The 18,962-nt window shown below is 45.6% G+C and overlaps 1 protein-coding gene across 1 annotated transcript; it reads left to right on the top strand.

Moving 5' to 3' along the window:
* The first annotated feature begins 2,131 nt into the window (after window positions 1–2,131).
* Window positions 2,132–18,653, top strand: LOC709405 (cTAGE family member 2-like). The gene is given in 2 exon segments (XM_077973837.1): window positions 2,132–9,749; window positions 9,751–18,653. Coding segments are annotated over 2 exon segments (2,355 nt in total). The 5' UTR covers window positions 2,132–7,448; the 3' UTR covers window positions 9,805–18,653.
* The last annotated feature ends 309 nt before the right edge of the window (window positions 18,654–18,962 follow it).

Below are 18,962 nucleotides of genomic sequence, written 5' to 3'. Positions count from 1 at the left end.
ATTTGGAAGCTCAGGTGACAAGTATGAAAAAGGCAGCAAAATTGATGGAAGAAATTCCCAGAGGGACAGAAGGGAATGAGAGGACACTGGGGTGAAATCTCTCATTAAACAGGAAAGAAGTTATTGAAACATCTAGAGGTGGGAGGAGAGGGGCGATGTTCTCGGAGGACACTGAGTTTGCAGTTTGGGACATAAGAATTCAGAACTCCCTGCGGGCAGAGACCAGGGTCAACCCAGGATTGTGATATTAGGATTTATCGGGTGGCTGCTGCAGGCATTTTTGTCATCTTGTTTAAGCCCCATCAACACGTTTTACAGCTCAGGAACGTGAACTCAGAGATGTTAAGTAACTTGCCCAACACATACTTAGTAAATAGCAGAATTGCTTTTAGCGCAGAGCCCTTCTGCACAGCCCTGAGGAACACTGTCCTTAAACTGCAGGACTCACTGGTTCCACCAGTCCTCAGCAGCGTGTGCGTTTCCCTAGCGTCTCCCAGAAAACAGTTCACTGGACTGGCTTGGGTGTGTAAGGGTACCTGGATATGTGAGTAGGGCAGGGGTGGCAGAACATGGAGGATTCAGGGACCTAGGGGTACCTGTCCATCTTTGTTCTTGAATTATATTATTTCCTCTGAAATTCCTCTTCTGCTCTCTCCCTCTTTCCTTCCCTGTGCACCCTCTCTGGGCAAACTCCTCTTTGTCCCCAGCTGCCCCGTCTTTTACCCAGGCTTAATAAAACTTGTCCTTCACCTGGCAGCATCACATCCCCACCAACCTGCTGCCATTTGTTGAGAAAGAGAGACCTGGGATGTCGCTGGTCCACTGGCAAGTCACTTAGATGAGGAAGGAACAGTTGCCCTGCGGAGCTCCATGGTGATGTTCGCAGGTGCAGTGTGGGACTAGGAGGGAGGTGGGCTGCCACCCGTAAGTCATATTCATGCTCTTTAGTGAATATCTGCCTGGTCAACAGGCAGGGAACTAGGGCTTAAGCCCACAGGTTAGCATTAACGGGGCCTTACTTGTCCTCCTCCGCATAAGAGAATGGAGAAAACACTGGTGAGGGAGACAGACCCGAGTTTGGATCACCTCAGGTGCTCACGCAGCTTCCCAGAGCCTGAGGATGCGGTGAGAATAATGCCGGAGAATGATGCACAGGAATGCTCGGAGTGAAGGAAGGGTTGAAGGGATAGAAGGGTACTGAATTCTTGCTGGTTTAATTGAAGGGGGAAGGAGTGTGTTTAGGATTCTCAGAAGAGAAATCACTGAGGTAAAATAAATTTTAGGTGGATGATTTAAAAGATGAAACTTAAAGATTTCTTGGGTAACTAACCTGAGGTGACCCTGAGGGGCTCTGGGCCAATGGCGCCCCAGGGAGCCAGGCCCTGCCTGGGATGCAAACCTAGGAAGGAGGGCTGGGCTTGTCCATGCTTGGATGGCTGGAAGGGCCAAACCCAAGCCAGCGCCTGGCTCCATGTGGCTCCTTTCTCTAAACTAAAATGCAGACTAAAATAAGATGTTTTCAACAAGGGAAGAATGCATTGATGATAGCTACCACTTCCTGAACCTTAAATATATGCCAGGCACCATGATAAGTACATAGAAACCCTTTACATATCTATTCTCCCCAGCTCTCACACAGCCTGTATGTAAAATACTATCGGTCCCACTATTTCATGGAGAGAGTTCTGAGACCAGAGTACAGAGGCTATTCACTGGGCCATTCACTGGGCCGGTTCACTGAAGCTTCTCCCTCAAGGCTTCTGTAATGCACAGGCTCCTGTCAGGCTCTGGAAGGGGCCCAGCCATTCGTTCTCTTGGTAATGTGTTTTGCAAGTTTGCAAAGTTAGTTATTAATATTTCACTTGTAATTGGTTAAGATAGGTTTCTTCATGCCGATGTCCCCTCCAGCACATACATGTTCCCTGTGTCAAGTGTCGGTGATTTTTTTCTTCTTTTTGAGATGAGGTCTCGCTCTGTCACCCAGGCTGGATTGCAGTGGTGTGATCTCGGCTCACTGCAACCTCCACCTCCCGGGTTCAAGCGATTCTCCTGCCTCAGCCTCCCAAGTAGCTGGGACTACACGTGCACACCACCACGCCCAGCTAATTTTTGTATTTTTGGTAGAGACAGGGTTTCACCATGTTGGCCAGGATGGTCTCCATCTCGACCTCATGACCCGCCTGCCTCAGCCTCCCAAAGTGTTGGGATTACAGGCGTGAGCCACCGTGCCCGGCCTATCGTCAGTGATTTTAAGGGGAAAAGGTCATTGAGTTGGGGATACGATTAGTTTGAATGAGTGAGATCTAATCAGATGATTTGCTACCACTTCTGTGTATCAGATGTTCCCTGTTTAGGAATGACTTCCAGGACCCAGGACTACTCCCATTGTCCACTTCCTGACTCACCCAGGGGCATGGTGACAGGGGTGTGTCTCTGCGTGTATGTAGAGGAACATGAACAGTAGAGGGGAACCCCAGATCTGTAGCATGTGGAGTTCAAAGCTACTCTGGAGACTTCTCCCAATTATCTGACATGTAAAATTGTTAGCAGAGTCGATTCTCATCAGCAAACGTCTTTCTTGTCAGGAGCATGCTTAATGTGGCCTATATACTTTTAAGCACATCATGCATTGTTTTCTTTTTCAATGGCAGTTCCAAAAAATACAATTCACTGTAGCTGTTGTATCTTTAGGGCAGAAATCAATAGTAGTGCTGTATCTAATGAGTATATCTATGCATGAAGTGGCATATTCTACACATTCCAACTATCGATAATGAAACATTTCTATCAACCTTGCTAGGGGAAAGGCTGAATTATCTTTTATAAAATCGTAGCCAGATGAAGAGTCAATCAGAGCCCCAAAGTACAGGATAAAAGTATTGTGGACGTATATTGGTTGATAAAAACATGAAATGATTTTTCTGTATTGTTTACTGTTTTTGCGGTACTTTCCAGCTCTTCATTATTTGTAATTTGCCGTGAAGTCTTTACATTCTGAACATCAGTTTTATACCTAATTTCGTATTTGTAATTGTATATCCTTCTTTTCTTAAGAAAAATACTCCAGATTGTATAAGATTTAGGCCCACAAAACCTGAATCGATTCTTGACAGAGTAATTAAGTAACAGCTGAAATCACAGCCACTAAATGGCCAAGCCGGGATTTGAAGCCGGAATTCAAACGTGGGCCTCAAAAGGGCGTCTTGGACTCTAATCTGTGCCCCTGGAGTCAGGATGTTGTTAAAGTTCAGACTCTGACTCAGTAGATGTGGGCTGGTGCTCAGGTGCTGTGAGGCTGCTACTCTGTGGGCCACACTCCGAGGAGCCGGGGTCTCTCAGCTAATGCGCTCTGTGGCCAGTTCTCAGACAGTGCAAGGAACCATTGCCATTCAGGGAGGTTGTGGGACTTGCCCAGAGTAGCAGAGTCAGAGACTCACAGCTCCATCGCGCGCCTTACATGGTGGCAGGTGGGCTAAGTGGGGAATCCCAGGAGTCAGCTCTGGGTCCCCAAGAGGAATGTCCCTTCCAGCCCCCTACACCTCAGGTGGGAGCTGCCTGTCCCCTGTTCCCTGGGATTGGCCTGAGATGCTACAATCAGTCTCCAGGCCTGCAAGGTGAGCAGGAGAGCACCGGCGTTTCCAGTGTGACAGACGTACCTGGCTGACCTCTACTTCTCTGGCTTTCTCCACCTTGGTGACAGTGCTGCTCAGCCCCGCTAAGCATCAGTTTCCCAGTGCGTGAAACGAGCTTAATATGACCCACCTCATCGAGTTATTCATGGATTAAATGAGTTATTCATGGATAATATGACAAGTTACACGATCCGACTCTGCGTGCATTGGCCCACAGCACCCATGGAACTGGTGATTGTTGTTCCTGGGCTAAACTGACCTTGGGAATCAAGTGACTGCTTCTTGCAGCATGTACTCTCAGCTTCCTTTTTTCTCAATGTGTGTGAAGAAGAGACTGTGTTAGAATAGAAGGACATCGGCAAACATCTCACACCCTGCAGAGGGCTGAACAGAGGCTAAGGGCTTGATGGCAGCTAACTGTTCCCTGACAGATGTCAGCTTTGCCTGTCTGTCTCTCTTAACGTGTTTGCAGCTGTGCAGCAGGCTGACAGCCTCTGGCATTCTCTTTCTGCCTGGGTCCTCCCAAATGCACCCAAAATCCCAGCCATGCTGCTTGATCACCACAGGCCTGCCTGATGACAACAGGCTGTGGTGATTTTATTTGTCATCTTTAGAGCATGTGTAGCAGTATTTCTTTCCCAGAGGCATCAGATGTTTGTCCTGCAGACATGTTTTCCAGGAGAAAAGGCTAATAGATGAGGGCAGGCTGTATTTCCTGGCTGTCCCAATCCTCTGGAGACTTCCTGGTCATTGGCATCCCCCAGAAGGACATGCACCACGGTGGCTGCAGACTCTAGGTGGTGCTGCCCCAAGCTCTGTAACCTAGAGCGTCCGACATCAGTTGCAGCCTGGCCTGGGTTTGGGTTATTTTAAGCTGCCCCTGCAATGCAGCTGCAAATCCAGAAAAAGAGGACTGAGGGGCCTGCTCATCAGGGAAGAGCTCGGTAAGCACACGTTGTCACTGGCTTAGAGAGCAGGAAGACAATGTAATTACAGTCATTCCAAGAGGTTCATTCTGCTGCATTGCCCATTTCAGGAGCACCCCTCCCATTCCTTTGGTGCCAATACTATTTTTTTTAAAACCTTCCTGGTAAATTTCAAAATGCCACTGGTAAAAGCAAACTGCCTCACTGAGCTCCTTGGTTGTTTGTTTAAAATTCAGTGTATCTCAGTAGAATTTTTTTATGGAAGGGATTGAAGCCCCTGACCCTGCCCTTTGGGGGAAGGGGATGTCCAAGAGTAGGGGGAGGAGCTTTCACCTTCAACCCAAGGACCTCAGCTGCATTCCACATGAAGCATTAGCTTTAGGACAGCATGAGCACAGACCAAACCCTGAGAATGCAGTTTGCCCACTCATCTATTTATTAATTTGGTGTGTGAATTAACAGGCTTTGTCCAGAAAGAGGAAGTGGTGAAGCTGTGAAATTGCTTTCCTTGGAAAGCTTTGTTTAGTGGCCCCGTATTAGTCCTGAATGGCAGGCAGAATCCTGGGTTCACAAGTGTTAATTTTCTAACTCTGAAGCTCCTTCTATTGCCATTTCCAGCTGTCTAACTTTTCAGATTCCTAAGTATTTTTCTGCTTCATTCATGTCTGTATTCATCATCCATTCAGTGAGCTTTCATTAAATGTGAACTGTGTGCCAGGACTGCACTGGACATGGGGGCCACTGTCCCTGCCCTTGAGCTTCCAAGACCGTGATGGGCGGATGAGCAGGGGTCAGTGGGCAGACACCGAGGTCAGTGCCGCTGGTAGCCCACATGTCTGGGGCATGTGGAGCTGTGGAGCATTCACCTACTGGGTCTAGGGGCTGGCGAGGCTTTTTGGAGTTGTCCTAGAGAAACAAGTTGGCAATGATTAGGGAGGAAGTTTAGTGAAAGAAAGAGAAAGACATTTCGAGGGAAATTGGGAAAATGTGGCCAAAGGGTGTACATGTAACCCTCTCTCCAGTCCGCCACAGCTTTTAGTAAGAGATCAGTTTCCCGAGAGTGTACTGTGGGCTGGGAGCCCTGTGGAGGATGTGCCAGGCATGGCTCGGGTGCTCCTGAGGCTGCTGCCCCCACGTGACACGGAGAAGGCTGTTTGCAGAACAGCCACAGGTAGCAGCACAAAGAACAAGCGTGAATGGGAAACAGATCCCGGAGCTCTGCCTCCCTCTCATGTGTCCATTCGCTTCTCAATAGTTACCGAATACCTGCTGCACGCACCGTCCTGGGGACTGGGAAAACAGGGAAAACCGCCGCGTCTTGGCCCTTTTGGACCTTTACATAATGATCAGCAAATAGATGAATCTGTGGTATGTCAGACCGTGATGGAGGAAGACAGCTGTGGAGAAAGACAAAGGAAGGAAATAAGATAGAGCCTGCAAGGCTAAGGTGAGGGTGGGAGGTGCCACGCTGACAGGTGACATTCAAACAAATCCTTGAGGGAGTGGCCATGTGGGTACCTGAAGTAAGGATGGTCCAGGCAGAGCAAACAAGCGGGAAAGCCCTGAGGCAGCAGTGGGCTTGTTGTGTTCAGGGAAAGGCAAGGAAAGGAAGGCAGAAGCAGAGTAGTGGGAGGGAGCAGGTCAGAGAGGAGGAGAGGGAGCTGGGGCCAGTGCATGGAGGGCCGGGAGGCTCTATCTCGGGTAACTTTAGAAGCTAGTGGAGGCTGCGTACTGGGGAGTGGCAGATGTGACCCCTGTTTCAATGTGAACACCCACTATCAGGTCGGCGTGGGCCCAGGCTTAGAGCAGCGAATTGGTGCCTAACAAAAACAAAAAACAAAAAAACAAAATAACAGTCTCCAGAAACCAATTAAGCAAAAATATTTATAGAACATCCAGTACATGAAGGACATATTCCTGGGTAGTTGGTTCCTCTCCTGAAGGAGCGAGCTTTCCGGATGAGTTGAAAACATGTGCATGCGCGGGAGGTGACGGCTCACTGCAGGGCAGGGTGTCATCCGTGTTGAAGGAGTGCCAGTGTTTCAGAAATGGATGCAGAGCAGGTCCATTTGATGGACGGGTAAACGGAGCACTCTCTGTGTGCCTGCACTGTTTTAAGTGCCCAGGGTCTTCTGGGGATGAGATTTGTGTTTTTCACTCGTGTGTGGGACAGTTGAGGATCATGCTAGGCAGAGGTGAGCCCTTTCCTGGAAGGAGTTAATCTAAAAAGCATAATCTGCCTCATTTGGGAGGAGCTTAATAAATATCTCTTCAAATGAAGCAGTGGTCAATCAGAAAATTTATATTTTAGCTATAAAATTACCTATCACAGTTTACCATGGGGCATAATCTTAGTCAAGCACCCAAATTAATGATTTCAGACCACAGATAACTGAAAACACCAAAGTGATAAGGTGGCAGGTATTTCAGTTAGCTACTGCTGCATAACAAATGACCCCAAAGCTTAGTGACTTAAAACAATGATTTGTTATTGCTTATCATTCTGTCAGCTGGGAGTTTCTTCTGCTGGCCTCACTTGGGCTCATGCACAAGGCTACATTTAGCTAGGGTGTCAGCTTGGGGATGGGCATAGCTGGGATGCTGGGTTACCTGAGTCTTTCTCTGCATGTGGTATTGTTTTAAAATACAGGTTTTAGCCTGCCTCAGGATATAGAGCGTAACAAGGGGACTGGGGTGAGCAGCGTGGACCTGTGAGGCCTGTAGGTGCCCACATCCTCCAGATCCCCCCCGCAGCCGACTCCGCAGTGGTCCGCTCCGGTTGCCTGGTGCAGATTTGCGTTCCAAACGGAAGGCTGCGGATTCTCTGCCCGTTATTGTGGCCCCAACAGGCTATGGTTACTTTGGCCACCGCCAGAGCAGCCTTGGCACTATGGAGGAGCCCGGGGCTACCCCTCAGCCTTACTGGGGGCTGCTCCTGGAGGAGCCACGCAGGGTTGTGGCAGCACTGCCTGAAGGCAGGAGACCAGATTCAACTCCTTATGGTTTTCCATGGGAATTGGTGATATGTGCAGCTGTCGTTGGATTTTTTGCTGTTCCCTTTTTCTTGTGGAGAAGTTTTAGATCGGTTAGGAGTCGGCTTTATGCGGGAAGAGAGAAAAACCTTGCTGACGCGCTTTCTGGACTAATTGAAGAAAAATGTAGATTACTTGAAAAGTTTAGCCTTGTTCAAAAAGAGTATGAAGCCTATGAAGTAGAGTCATCTTTAGAGGATGCCAGCTCTGAGAAGGAGGCAACAGAAGAACAAAATTTGGAGGCAACCTGTGAAAAGCTGAACAGGTCCAATTCTGAACTTGAGCATGAAATACTCTGTCTAGAAAAAGAGTTAAAAGAAGAGAAATCTAAACATTCTGAACAAGATGAATTGATGGTGGATATTTCCAAAAGGATACAGTCTCTAGAAGATGAGTCAAAATTCCTCAAATCCCAAGTAGCTGAAGCCAAAATGGCCTTGAAGAGATTTCAAATGAATGAAGAACGACTGAAGATAGCAATACAAGATGCTTTGAATGAAAATTGTCAACTTCAGGAAAGCCAGAAACAGCTTTTGCAAGAAGCTGAAGTATGGAAAGAACAAGTGAGTGAACTTAATAAACAGAAAATAACATTTGAAGACTCCAAAGTACATGCAGAACAAGTTCTAAATGATAAAGAAAATCACATCGAGACTCTAACTGAACACTTGCTGCAGATCAAAGATTGGGCTGCTATGCTGGAAGAAGACATAACAGATGATGGGAACTTGGAATTCGAAATGAACAGTGAATCAGAAGGTGGTGCTTACTTAGATAATCCTCTGAAAGGAGCTTTGAAGAAACTGATTCATGCAGCTAAGTTAAATACTTCGTTAACAACCTTAGAAGGAGAAAGAAACCAAATTTATATTCAGTTATCTGAAGTTGATGAAACCAAGAAGGAGCTCAGAGGGCATATTAAAAACCTTCAGACGGAACAAGCATCTTTGCAGTCGGAAAACACACACTTTGAAAGTGAGAATCAGAAACTTCAAGAGAAAGTTAAAGTAATGACTGAATTATATCAAGAAAATGCAATGAAACTCTACAGGAAATTAATAGTAGAGGAAAATAACCAGTCAGAGAATGAGAAACTTTCTAAAGTAGACGAAACGATCAGCCATGGCAGTGGAGAGCTGGAGACCTGCAGAAAGCAAGCCAAAGATCTGGAAAAACAATTTGAGAGAGTTCTTCATTTTTATCAAGGGAAGATTATTTCCTATAAGAAAAAAGTAGATGGTAATTGTTTTGCAGCTTGGATTGCTGAAAGAAACCTCAATGATTTAAGGAAAGAAAATGCTCACAACAGACAAAAATTAGCTGAAACAGAGTTTAAAATGAAACTTTTAGAAAAAGATCCTTATGCACTTGATGTTCCAAATACAGCATTTGGCAGACAGCATTCCTCATATGGTCCCTCTCCACTGGGTCGGCCTTCATCTGAAATGAGAGCTTTTCTCTATCCTCCAGCTTTGTCGGAGGGTCCACGGAGACTCTCACCTTCGCTTCCAGTGGGAGGAGGAAGAGGCCCAAGAGGCCCAGGGAATCCTCTGGACCATCAGATTACCAATGAAAGAGGAGAATCAAGCTGTGAGAGGTTAACCAGTCCTCATAGGGCTCCTTCTGACACTGGGTGCCTGTCGCCTCCGTGGGAACAGGACCGTAGGATGATGTTTCCTCCACCAGGACAATCATATCCTGATTCAGCTCTTCCTCCACAAAGGCAAGACACATTTTATTCTAATTCTGCTAGACGCTCTGGACCAGCAGAACTCGGAAGTTTTAATATGCCTTCTTCGGATAAAATGGATGGGTCAATGCCTTCAGAAAGGGAATCCAGTAGAAATGATACCAAAGATAATCTTGGTAATTTAAATGTGCCTGATTCATCTCTCCCCGCTGAAAATGAAACAACTGGCCCGGGCTTTGTTCCTGCAGCTCTCGCTCCAATCAGAGATCCATTGTTGCCAGTGGATATGAGGGGCCCGTTCATGAGAAGAGGACCTCCTTTCCCTCCACCTCCTCCAGGAACCATGTTTGAAGCTTCTCCAGATTATTTTCCACCAAGGGATGTCCCAGGTCCACCACGTGCTCCATTTGCAATGAGAAATGTCTATCCACCGAGGGGTTTTCCTCCTTACCTTCCCCCAAGACCTGGATTTTGCCCCCCCACCCCCACATTCTGAAGATAGAGCAAGTTCCCTTCAGGGTTGAGTCTGCCTTCAAATGAGCCTGCTACTGAAAATCCAGAACCACGGCAAGAAACCTGACAATATTTTTGCTCTCTTCAAAAGTCATTTTGACTGTTCTCATTTTCAGTTGAAGTAACTGCTGTTACTTCAATGATTACACTTTGCTCAAATTGAAACTTAATGGAATTATAATTCTTAGGATAGTAGTTTGTAAATAAGGATGATTTAAATATGAATCTTATGAGTAAATTATTTCCATTTTATTTTATTCTAGATAGTATAACTATTTTAACTTGATTAATCCACTATTATCTAAACAATAGTGGGAGTTTTATATATGTAATCTTGCAGGTGGGGAGGTTTTAAATTCTAAAGGCTTTGTCCTTATTCCAAGAACTGTATTTACTGTAGTTGTAGACAAATGTGAAAGTAACTTTATGCTTAATTAAATAAATTTTAGTTGATTTAAAAATATATATAGGTTGCATTATTCTTCAGGTATAGAGAGACCAACAGATCAAGTGTCGATTGCCACTGAAAAGATTGGTTGTTACTCACAGATCCCAAGAGAAGGGAAAGTGCTGTGCCATGCAGCACCAAATAGGGAGGCACTATGGTCAGCGAGAAGGCAGGAGTGATGGAAAAACATGGGCAGAGCCTTTATGGTGGTTTCCACGGGAAGGAGTGAGTGAGGCAAAGTGAACAGGGTTAAGGTTAGCTATTATAGTTTGAGTAATTTCAGCAGGCTCTGGGTATAGGGGCTGTCCCTAGTTGTCTGATACCTGGCCCTGGGGTGCTTGGGGCAGAGGAACAGTGGCCTAGAGTGTGTGAGTCCTGTGGAAGGCTGATGAAGTAGGTAGCTGGGGGCATGAGCTCTGGACTGGTTAGTTTGTGTTTGAAAAGCACGCTCATGGGCAGGTTTACTGTCTGTAGAAATTGGCTAACCCTGAGAGGGACAGACCTGCCAAGGTCACCAAGACCCTAGATGTTGAAGCGTCAGAATACATAAAAAGACATGGTTAATATGGTATCAGAGCCTCTGTCTTCACGTGGCCTCTCATGAAGGGCTCTAGAGTGAGCTCCCTTAAGGGATGTCAAAGGCTGTTCAAGACAGCAGAAGCCACAAGGCCACGTAAAGCCTCAGCTTGGAAGTTACACAACAGCACTTCTGCTGCATCCCTTGGGTCAAAGCAAGTCACAGATGCACCCCAGATCCCTGCTCACGTCGTCGAGAGGAGAGAGGAACATTAACCGTGTGGGAGGGGAGGGTCATTACAGTTGTTTTTGCAAACAACCTGCTACAGAAAGTGTGGCTTCAGAGCACTGCGAAGGCCTTTCTGAACAGACCAGATCCAACAGGAAGAGCAGAAAGAAGCTGGGTTCCAGCTCGTTTGTCTTTGCTAGTGTGGAGTCAGGGTATAGCTTCCCTTTCACTGTTGGTCCCCAGCATCAAGGGTCAGTTGGGTGTTTGCCCGGGAGCCTGCAGGGACTGTTTGTACTTTTAGAGGAGGGTTGGCATGGCTTTGGGTTGCTGTCTCCGAAACTGCCCCAGGGTCTGGGATCCCGGGGAGTGCCTGCCTGGGCTGGCAGGGAGCCCAGGCCTGTTTGTAAACTGTTTGAATGCCTCAGGGTCAGGGTCTCTCATGGGCATATTATTTTCTTATCAGGAGTTAAAATAACTCTAGAACTTCTCCCATAGAAATGCAGATGCTTTATTATCATGAAAGTACCGTTTGTAAAGCATATGGAATTAGGCCAGTAACAACCAACATTTGCTCCACACTTTAGGGCCCATGAAGCACTTTCTCATATGTTCTTCCTTGTTCTCGCAGTCACCTGTGGTTAGGCCTCATTGTCCTAGTTTTTCATATGAGAACACTGAAGCTCTAGCGGGGCTCAAAATTGGCTTGGGGCCTTAGGAGTTGCCCTGGGCCCAAGGGTGGAGCTATGGGAGCCCTACAAAGCCTGCCCCATTTCATGCCATCGCTTCAGTGAATCCCTTCTCTCCCCCATACCTGCTCATTCTGTGTGGCTGCACTCATTAGATTATTTCACCCTTTGAATTAGATGCCTCAGGGAGTCCCCTGAGCGGGCTAAGTTAACCTTTGCAGGGGGTACTGACACCCCCAGGTACAGCCCAGCCCTGCATGCTGCTTTTTGCTCCAGGGACCCCAGCCTGGTCCACTATTTGCTGGGAGAAGATTTCAGTCCCTCCAGAACACACAGCCTTTGAGGAGCCACAGCTCCCAGAGCCCGAGCCCCAAGTCACCACTGGGTGCAGTGCACGCTCCTCTGCTCTGCAGTGGTGGAGCTTCATCCTGGTGAGTCATTAGTTCTGCGTCTACAGGTGTCTCAGCGAGACGCCTACCTGTCTGCTTCACAGCCCCAGGTGAAGCCGTCATTCTCAATCCGGCTGGGGAAGAGAAGGCGGCATCACAGCTGAGTTCCTCTCCAACATAGAACCACGGGGCATTGTCCTCAGACACACACTAATATGAACCCAGGCTAATGAGGCAGAACCTCTCAAAATAGCATTCTGTTTCTTTGGAAACCAAGGTGTAGTTTTTTAAATGCCACGTGGCCCTCGATCACATTTTGCATTTCCTAGCACTTATTCTACCATTTTTACAGGGACCTGTGGCAGGCAGAGGGGCTCGGGGCAGCTTCCCTGCAGGATTCCACTTCCTGCTTGGGTCGACCCCGCTGCTGCGAGGGAGGGCTTGCCCCTCGCCTCCCTGCTGTCTGGGTGTTTCCTTTGTGAAGGGAGGGACCTGGCCTGCTAGAAAACATCTCAAAGCCCTGTCACAGAGGAACTCCAGCTTCCCTTAGGATGCTCTGAAGAAGGTGCTTTCCAAATGAGAGGGCCTCAGGAGGGCAGTGGCACCTCCCTGACTGGGTGAGTCAGGTGCGGCTCTAGCCAAGGTGAGTGGGGCCTGCTGTGTCCGAGGTGGCGAAAGCAGGCACTGAGACTGCTCCGGAATCATGGCTCTCTGAGGTTGTTGCTCTGAAGTCCTGCCTCTGGGCCCTCGTCCAGTGTCGTGACAGCTCTTTTCTCTGGAAGAGGACAGTCTCTCTCCCTGCACGAACTGCTTTCAGCCTGACATTTCTTCTCCTGCTTAGGGCCGTTCTCTGTGGACTGCTTCGTGGTGTCTGCTGTTTTTCTTAGCTCAGTGCTTCTCAATGAGGGTGCTTTTGACCTCCCACGGGGGCATTTGGTAATGTCCAGAGATATTTTACACAGTAACTACTGGAGGTGTGCTACTGGCATCGAGTAGAGGCCAGGGATGCTGCTAAACACCCCACAACACGCAGGACAGATCCCCACACACCCCCACAGCAATTCTCTATTCCAAAATGTAGTACTAATTAGGTTAAGAAACCCTGCTAATGATGATGTTCCCCTACCTGGTAAATAAAATTCAAGGTTCTCAGCCTCCAGATCAGTACAAAATGGATGTTTCTTGACTGAAATGCTTGGAGCCAGAAGTGTTTTAAATTTAGGATTTTGGAAAATTTTCATTATATTTACTGGTTGAGCGTTCCCAACCTGAAAATCTGAAATCAAAAATGCTCCAATGAGCATTTCCTTTGAGCATGACCTTTGAGCATCATGTTGATACTCAAAAAGTTGCAGAATTTGGAGTATTTCAGATTTTTGGATTGTTCAACCTGTACTTTTCACAGTATCTTGAAAACGGACCGTGCTTATCTTTCCTCTTTTGATCTAGAGCCTCCTTTTCCACGTCCATGCCGTGAATTCCTATTCAAGCCCAGAGAAAAGTATTCATTACTGCTATGCATTAGCTACTGAAGGCCAGGTGATGTTTTCCCAGATCTAACTCCTCATGATCATGATCATCATCCTCATCAACAATTACCTTAGGGTCATCATAAGAATTGCATATAAGCCAGTCACCAAGCAGTCGTCAGTCATCTGCCTTTAGCCCAGTGCTACCTGAATTCAGTTTCTGTCATCATGTATTTCTTAATTTCAAAATAGGCAGCAGCATTAAATCTGGTCCATGGGCTCATTAACATCATCATCATCATCATCACCACCACCACCACCATCATTGTCATCATCATTGCAAACCAGGCAACAAGCAGTCATTAAGCTCATGCTGATTCTGATGCTGATGGTGAATGAGAAGCAGCGCTGCAGAAAACCACCTCGTTCCTAGCATCCCAGGGCCACAGGTGCTCTGTGTTAGGTTGAGTGTTCACTTGTCCAGTGTGAATGTATTTTTGTTAAGAGTTATTGGCATCTGAGTTTCTGGTGACCAGGTGCTTCTTTCTAAACACACACACACAAACACACACACGTGGAAGACTGTTGGAGAAACCCAAATGGTGTCATAGGAGGCAGGTGGGAGAAGACACTTTGGTTGCTCAACCAGGTATGATTCTGCCAGACAAAAGACCCTATAGGTTCTTTTTTCTGCCCCACCACTGCCTCATTATGGCTATGATAGGTTTATTGAAGCTAAAGCTTGGGCACTCTGGGGCAGCCTTTGCCCCACACCCACACGAGTCTTTTTCCTTTTTCAATTGCCATTGAAGTCTGGAAATAGCACTCTGCCTTTTCCTCTGGCCCCATGGAAACTGGGACTTCTGGGTGTTTAACTTAGCATCTGACTCCATTAGATGCTCAGGGCTTCCTGCACTTACACCTAGAGACTGGGAAAAGGAGTGTTCTGGGGAAAGCAGGGGGGACCAGTTTGCTGTCTATTTGGTGGCTTTCCCTGTACAGTGGAGAGAGCAGCCAGAACCTGAAGTGACAACTGAGACATTGTCATCTGATGTAGAGTCTCTCTTCCCTCCCTGACCTCGTTCCTGTGCCGCCTCTCCCTCCCTCCCACTTCCAACAGTGCACTTAGGAATGAGTTATGAAGTGTCTTATTGGAAAGCAAGACTTGAATAGCAATGAAGGGCAGACACTATAGGTAGTTATTATTGATCATCTCTACCTGCACTTTCTATATTTGCAAGCACTTTTCGGGACTTAGTGAGTAATAAATAAAGTGTCTCTAGATCACCTTGCTGCTTCCCACTGCTGCTGCCTCGTGTATGCAGTTCTAGTTGTGTACCCACTGGATACACACACTAAGGAGGTGAGACCTTCGAAAGAAATGCAAAATATTTCCACAATTGTGTTGGTGTACAAACTGACCTGTCAAAACCAAAACTAAATTTAGCTAGATTATAATCAACACCCCCAGTGGATGTTATCGGTTCCTTGTCCAGGGCCCCTTTACCAGGCGGAGGCACTCATCTCCCAACTTTGAGTATTGCTCACAGCAGCTGCCTGCTTCCTGAAGAACTGCCCTTGGCAGAGCAGAAGCCACCATGCTAGGAAGTTATCCACTCCCTCGGCATCCCATAGCCAATAACTGATTGCCATCAGGGCTGTGTTCGTTATCTGTGTCTCAAAATAAATTACTCCAAAACTTAGTGCCTTAAACGGACAATGAATATTTGTTATTTCACAATCCTTGTGGGTCAGGGATTTGGGAGCAGCTTAGCAGAGTGGTTCCAGTTTGGGTTCCTCAGGAGGTTGCCCACAGACTGTCCATCAGGGCTGCAAGTGACCTGCAGGCTTGACTGAGGCAGGTGGCCCTGCCTCTGGGGTGGCTCACTGGCCTGACTGGCAAGGTGGGGCTGGGTGCTGGCAGAATGCTCAGTCCCTCTAACCATGGGACTCTCCCAAGTTCAGCTTCTAGAGTAGCTTATGATAATATACTTTCTCTAACACCTATATTCTAAAAGATATTTCATAAAATAACCTTCCTCTAATTTTGAAATCTGCAACATTTCAGCAGTTCGTTTTAGACGTTCAGAGGCTGAACATTTTAGATTCTGGTTCTGAAGGCATGTGGGTGCCCTCAGCGTCAATAGCAGCAGCTAATATTTCCCAAAGCTTTTCCATGCACCGGGCCATGAGAAGGGCAAAAAGTGTTGTGATTCTGTTGAAGCAATGCCCACTACCCCTTCAGTCCCAGCTTGAAAATGTAACAAGGCAACTGGGAAACTATCTTCAACATCAGTGCTTTTTTCATTTTGCTTCTCTTGATTTTTACATCTTATAAAACTGAGACTCCACCTATATTTGTTCTTTCATCCAATGCACATTGGCTTCTGACCTCACCCCTGAAACGGCTTTTCCAGAGGTCTGCAGTAACCTCCTGAGACCACATCCCAAGTGATTCTTTTCAGTTTTTTTATTACGTGACCTTTCCATGGAGCTTCACCCCACCCAGTGAATAACTTCCCTTCTTGAATCTCCTCCTTCTTGAAACTCTTCTCTCTTGGATTTCGAACTTGGATGACAGAGTGAGAAAGGCCTGGCATGTTTGCTCTGGACTGGGTAACCCAATGGAGCTATGTGGATTTTCTGCACAAATTTGGGATGTAAACACACCCAGTGGGGCTTCTGCCCAGAAGATTGTAGCTAGGCTGGGCTGGAGGTAGGGAAAGCAGGGAGGAGGCTACGTGTTGGTGGGAGGAGGCTGATAGAGCCTGAACCAGGGGAGGCAGTGAGCCTTAGGAGAGAGCAGGTAGATTCTAGATACTTAGGAGAGCCACTGTCACAGAGCTTTGTAAAGGGACTTTGGATGGAGTGGGCACTGGGGGAGGACAGAAAGGAAAATAGAGGCACTGAAGATGTGTCCAGGCTTCTCCGGGGGTAGTTAGTAATGCCATTGACCCAAGTCAACTGATGTATTTTTGTGTTTTTGCTGAGTTCTTCGTTTTTGACTTTTCTTGGGTACATGAATTTCCAGAAGTACCTGTTCCAGGGGCAACTGACAACTGAGAGGGCTGTGAGGCATGGGAGGGCGGGTGGGGCACAGGCAGCTTCACTGGGCACCACCCCTCCAGCAGGAGTGGTTTCTTTATATGTACCAGGGATATTTCTGCATTGAACTCTAGACCATGTGGAACTTGGTTTTTAGCAGGCCAAATGCCAGGCATAATTTTCTAGATGGGCCAGATGCAACCACACTCAGGAACCATACTTCATTAAAGTGTGTGTGGACCCAGGTTCTCTTCCTTCACAATTTTGTGAGTACAAATGAGGTTGGACATTAACATCACATATCTGAGAAGGCTGGGTCTCACTTAAAAAAAACAAAAGCAGTTTTATTGAGATATAATTCACATCATAGATTTCACCCTTCTAAAGTTTATGGTTCAGTGGTTTTTGATATATTCATAGAATTGTGCAACCATCAGCACTTCAAATTTTTAGAACATTTTCACCACCCTTTTCTCCCTTCTCTCCCACAGAACTCTGTACTCATTAGAAGTCATGCCTTACTCTTTCCTGGCAACCTTGTTTCTACTTTTTGTCTCTACAGAATTGTCTATTCTGAGCATTTACTATAAATGGAACCATAAAACATGTGGCTTTTTGTGTCTGGCTTCTTATACTTAGCATAATGATTTAAAAGTTCACCTGTGTTGTAGCATGTATTAGCAATACATCATTCATTATGATTGCTGAATAATCCATTTTATGGATATATCACTTTTTGTTTGTCCATTCATTCATTGATGGATACTTGGGTTGTTTCTATTTTTTTGGCTATCATGAATAATGCCGGCATGAACATTTGCATACAAGTCTTTGTGTGGATATATATTTTATTTCTCTTGGAGAGACACCTGGGAGTGGAATTGCTAGGCTATTATGGTAACTGTATCTTTACATTAACCAATATTGAAGAACTGACACGTGGGCTGCATCTTTTTTCTGATCCCATCAGTGATGCATGAGAGTTCCAATTTCTCCACATCCTCACCAACACTGTTATTGTCTGTCTTTTTTATTTCAGTGCATATGAAGTGGTATGTCATTGTGGTTTTGATTTGTATTTCCTTAATGATTAATGGTGTTGAGTATCTTTCCATGTGTGTATCGGTCATTTGTGTATCCTCTTTGGAGAAATGTCTATTTAAATCATTTGCTTATTTTTAAATTGGGTTGTCCTTTTATTGTTGACTTGTAAGAGTTATTTATTCTGGACTCCAGTCCCTTATCAGATCTATGACTTGCAAATATCTTCTCCCATTTTGTGGCTGTCTTTTCACTTTCTTGATTGTGTGCTTTAAAGCACAAAAGATTTTTATTTTGAAGATGTGCAAGTTACATTTCTTTCTTTTATTGCCTGTGATTTCAGTATTTATCTAAGAAACCATTGCCTAATTTAAGGTATAAAGATTTATTCCCAGGTTTTCTCCTAAGAGTTCCATAGTTTTAACTCTTGCATATAAGACTATGACCCATATTGAGTTAATTTTTGTATGTGGTTTGAAATAGGAGTCCAACTTCATTCTTTTGCAGGTGAATATCCAGTTGTCCCAGCACCACTTATTGAAAAGACTATTCATCTCCCATGTGATTGTCTAGGTTTGTCTAAATCAATTGGCCATAAAAGTAAGGATTTCTGTTCATAATTTAATAAAAATTTAGTTCTATTCCATTAAACTACGTGTCTAGCCTTTTCTAGTGCCATGCAGTCTTAATTACTATAGCTTTGCATTAAGTTCTGAAATTGGGAAACTTGAGACCTCCAATTTTGTTGTAAGATTGTTTCGGCTATTCTGGATCCCTTGCATTTTTATATGAATTGTAGGGTCAGTTTGTCAATTTCTACATAGAAGCCAGATGACATTTTTGAGAGGATAGTGTTGAATCTGTGCATCAATTTGGGAAATGTTGCCATCTTAATACTTAAGTCTTCTGATTCATGAAGATGGCATGTCTTTCCACTTATTTAGGCCTTCTTTAATTTCTTTCATGATATCTTATAATTTTTAGTGTGTAAGACTTGCATTTTCTTTGCAAGTGCCAAATGCTACTGATTAGAATTACACTGGAAACATCTTTCAGTTGCTATACCCTTTTCTGGCTTTTATTACTGTTTTTAATTGACACATAATAACTGTATATATTTATGGGATACAGTGTGATTATGAAGCCTTGCACCTATGTTGTTTATCTCAAGTATTTTTTCTTCTAGATGCTATTGTAAATTGTTTCCTTGATTTCATCTTCAGATTATTCGTCACTAGTATATAGAAAAACAATTGATTTTTTGTATATTGACCTTGTATCCTGCGACTTTACTGTACTTGTTTATGGGTTCTGAAAGCGTTTTTTACGGATTTTCCAGATAAGAG

This window comes from Macaca mulatta, chromosome 17, assembly GCF_049350105.2.
Source record: "Macaca mulatta isolate MMU2019108-1 chromosome 17, T2T-MMU8v2.0, whole genome shotgun sequence".
Classification (NCBI taxonomy): Eukaryota; Metazoa; Chordata; class Mammalia; order Primates; family Cercopithecidae; genus Macaca; species Macaca mulatta.
This window is presented reverse-complemented; position numbering and strand designations above follow the sequence as displayed.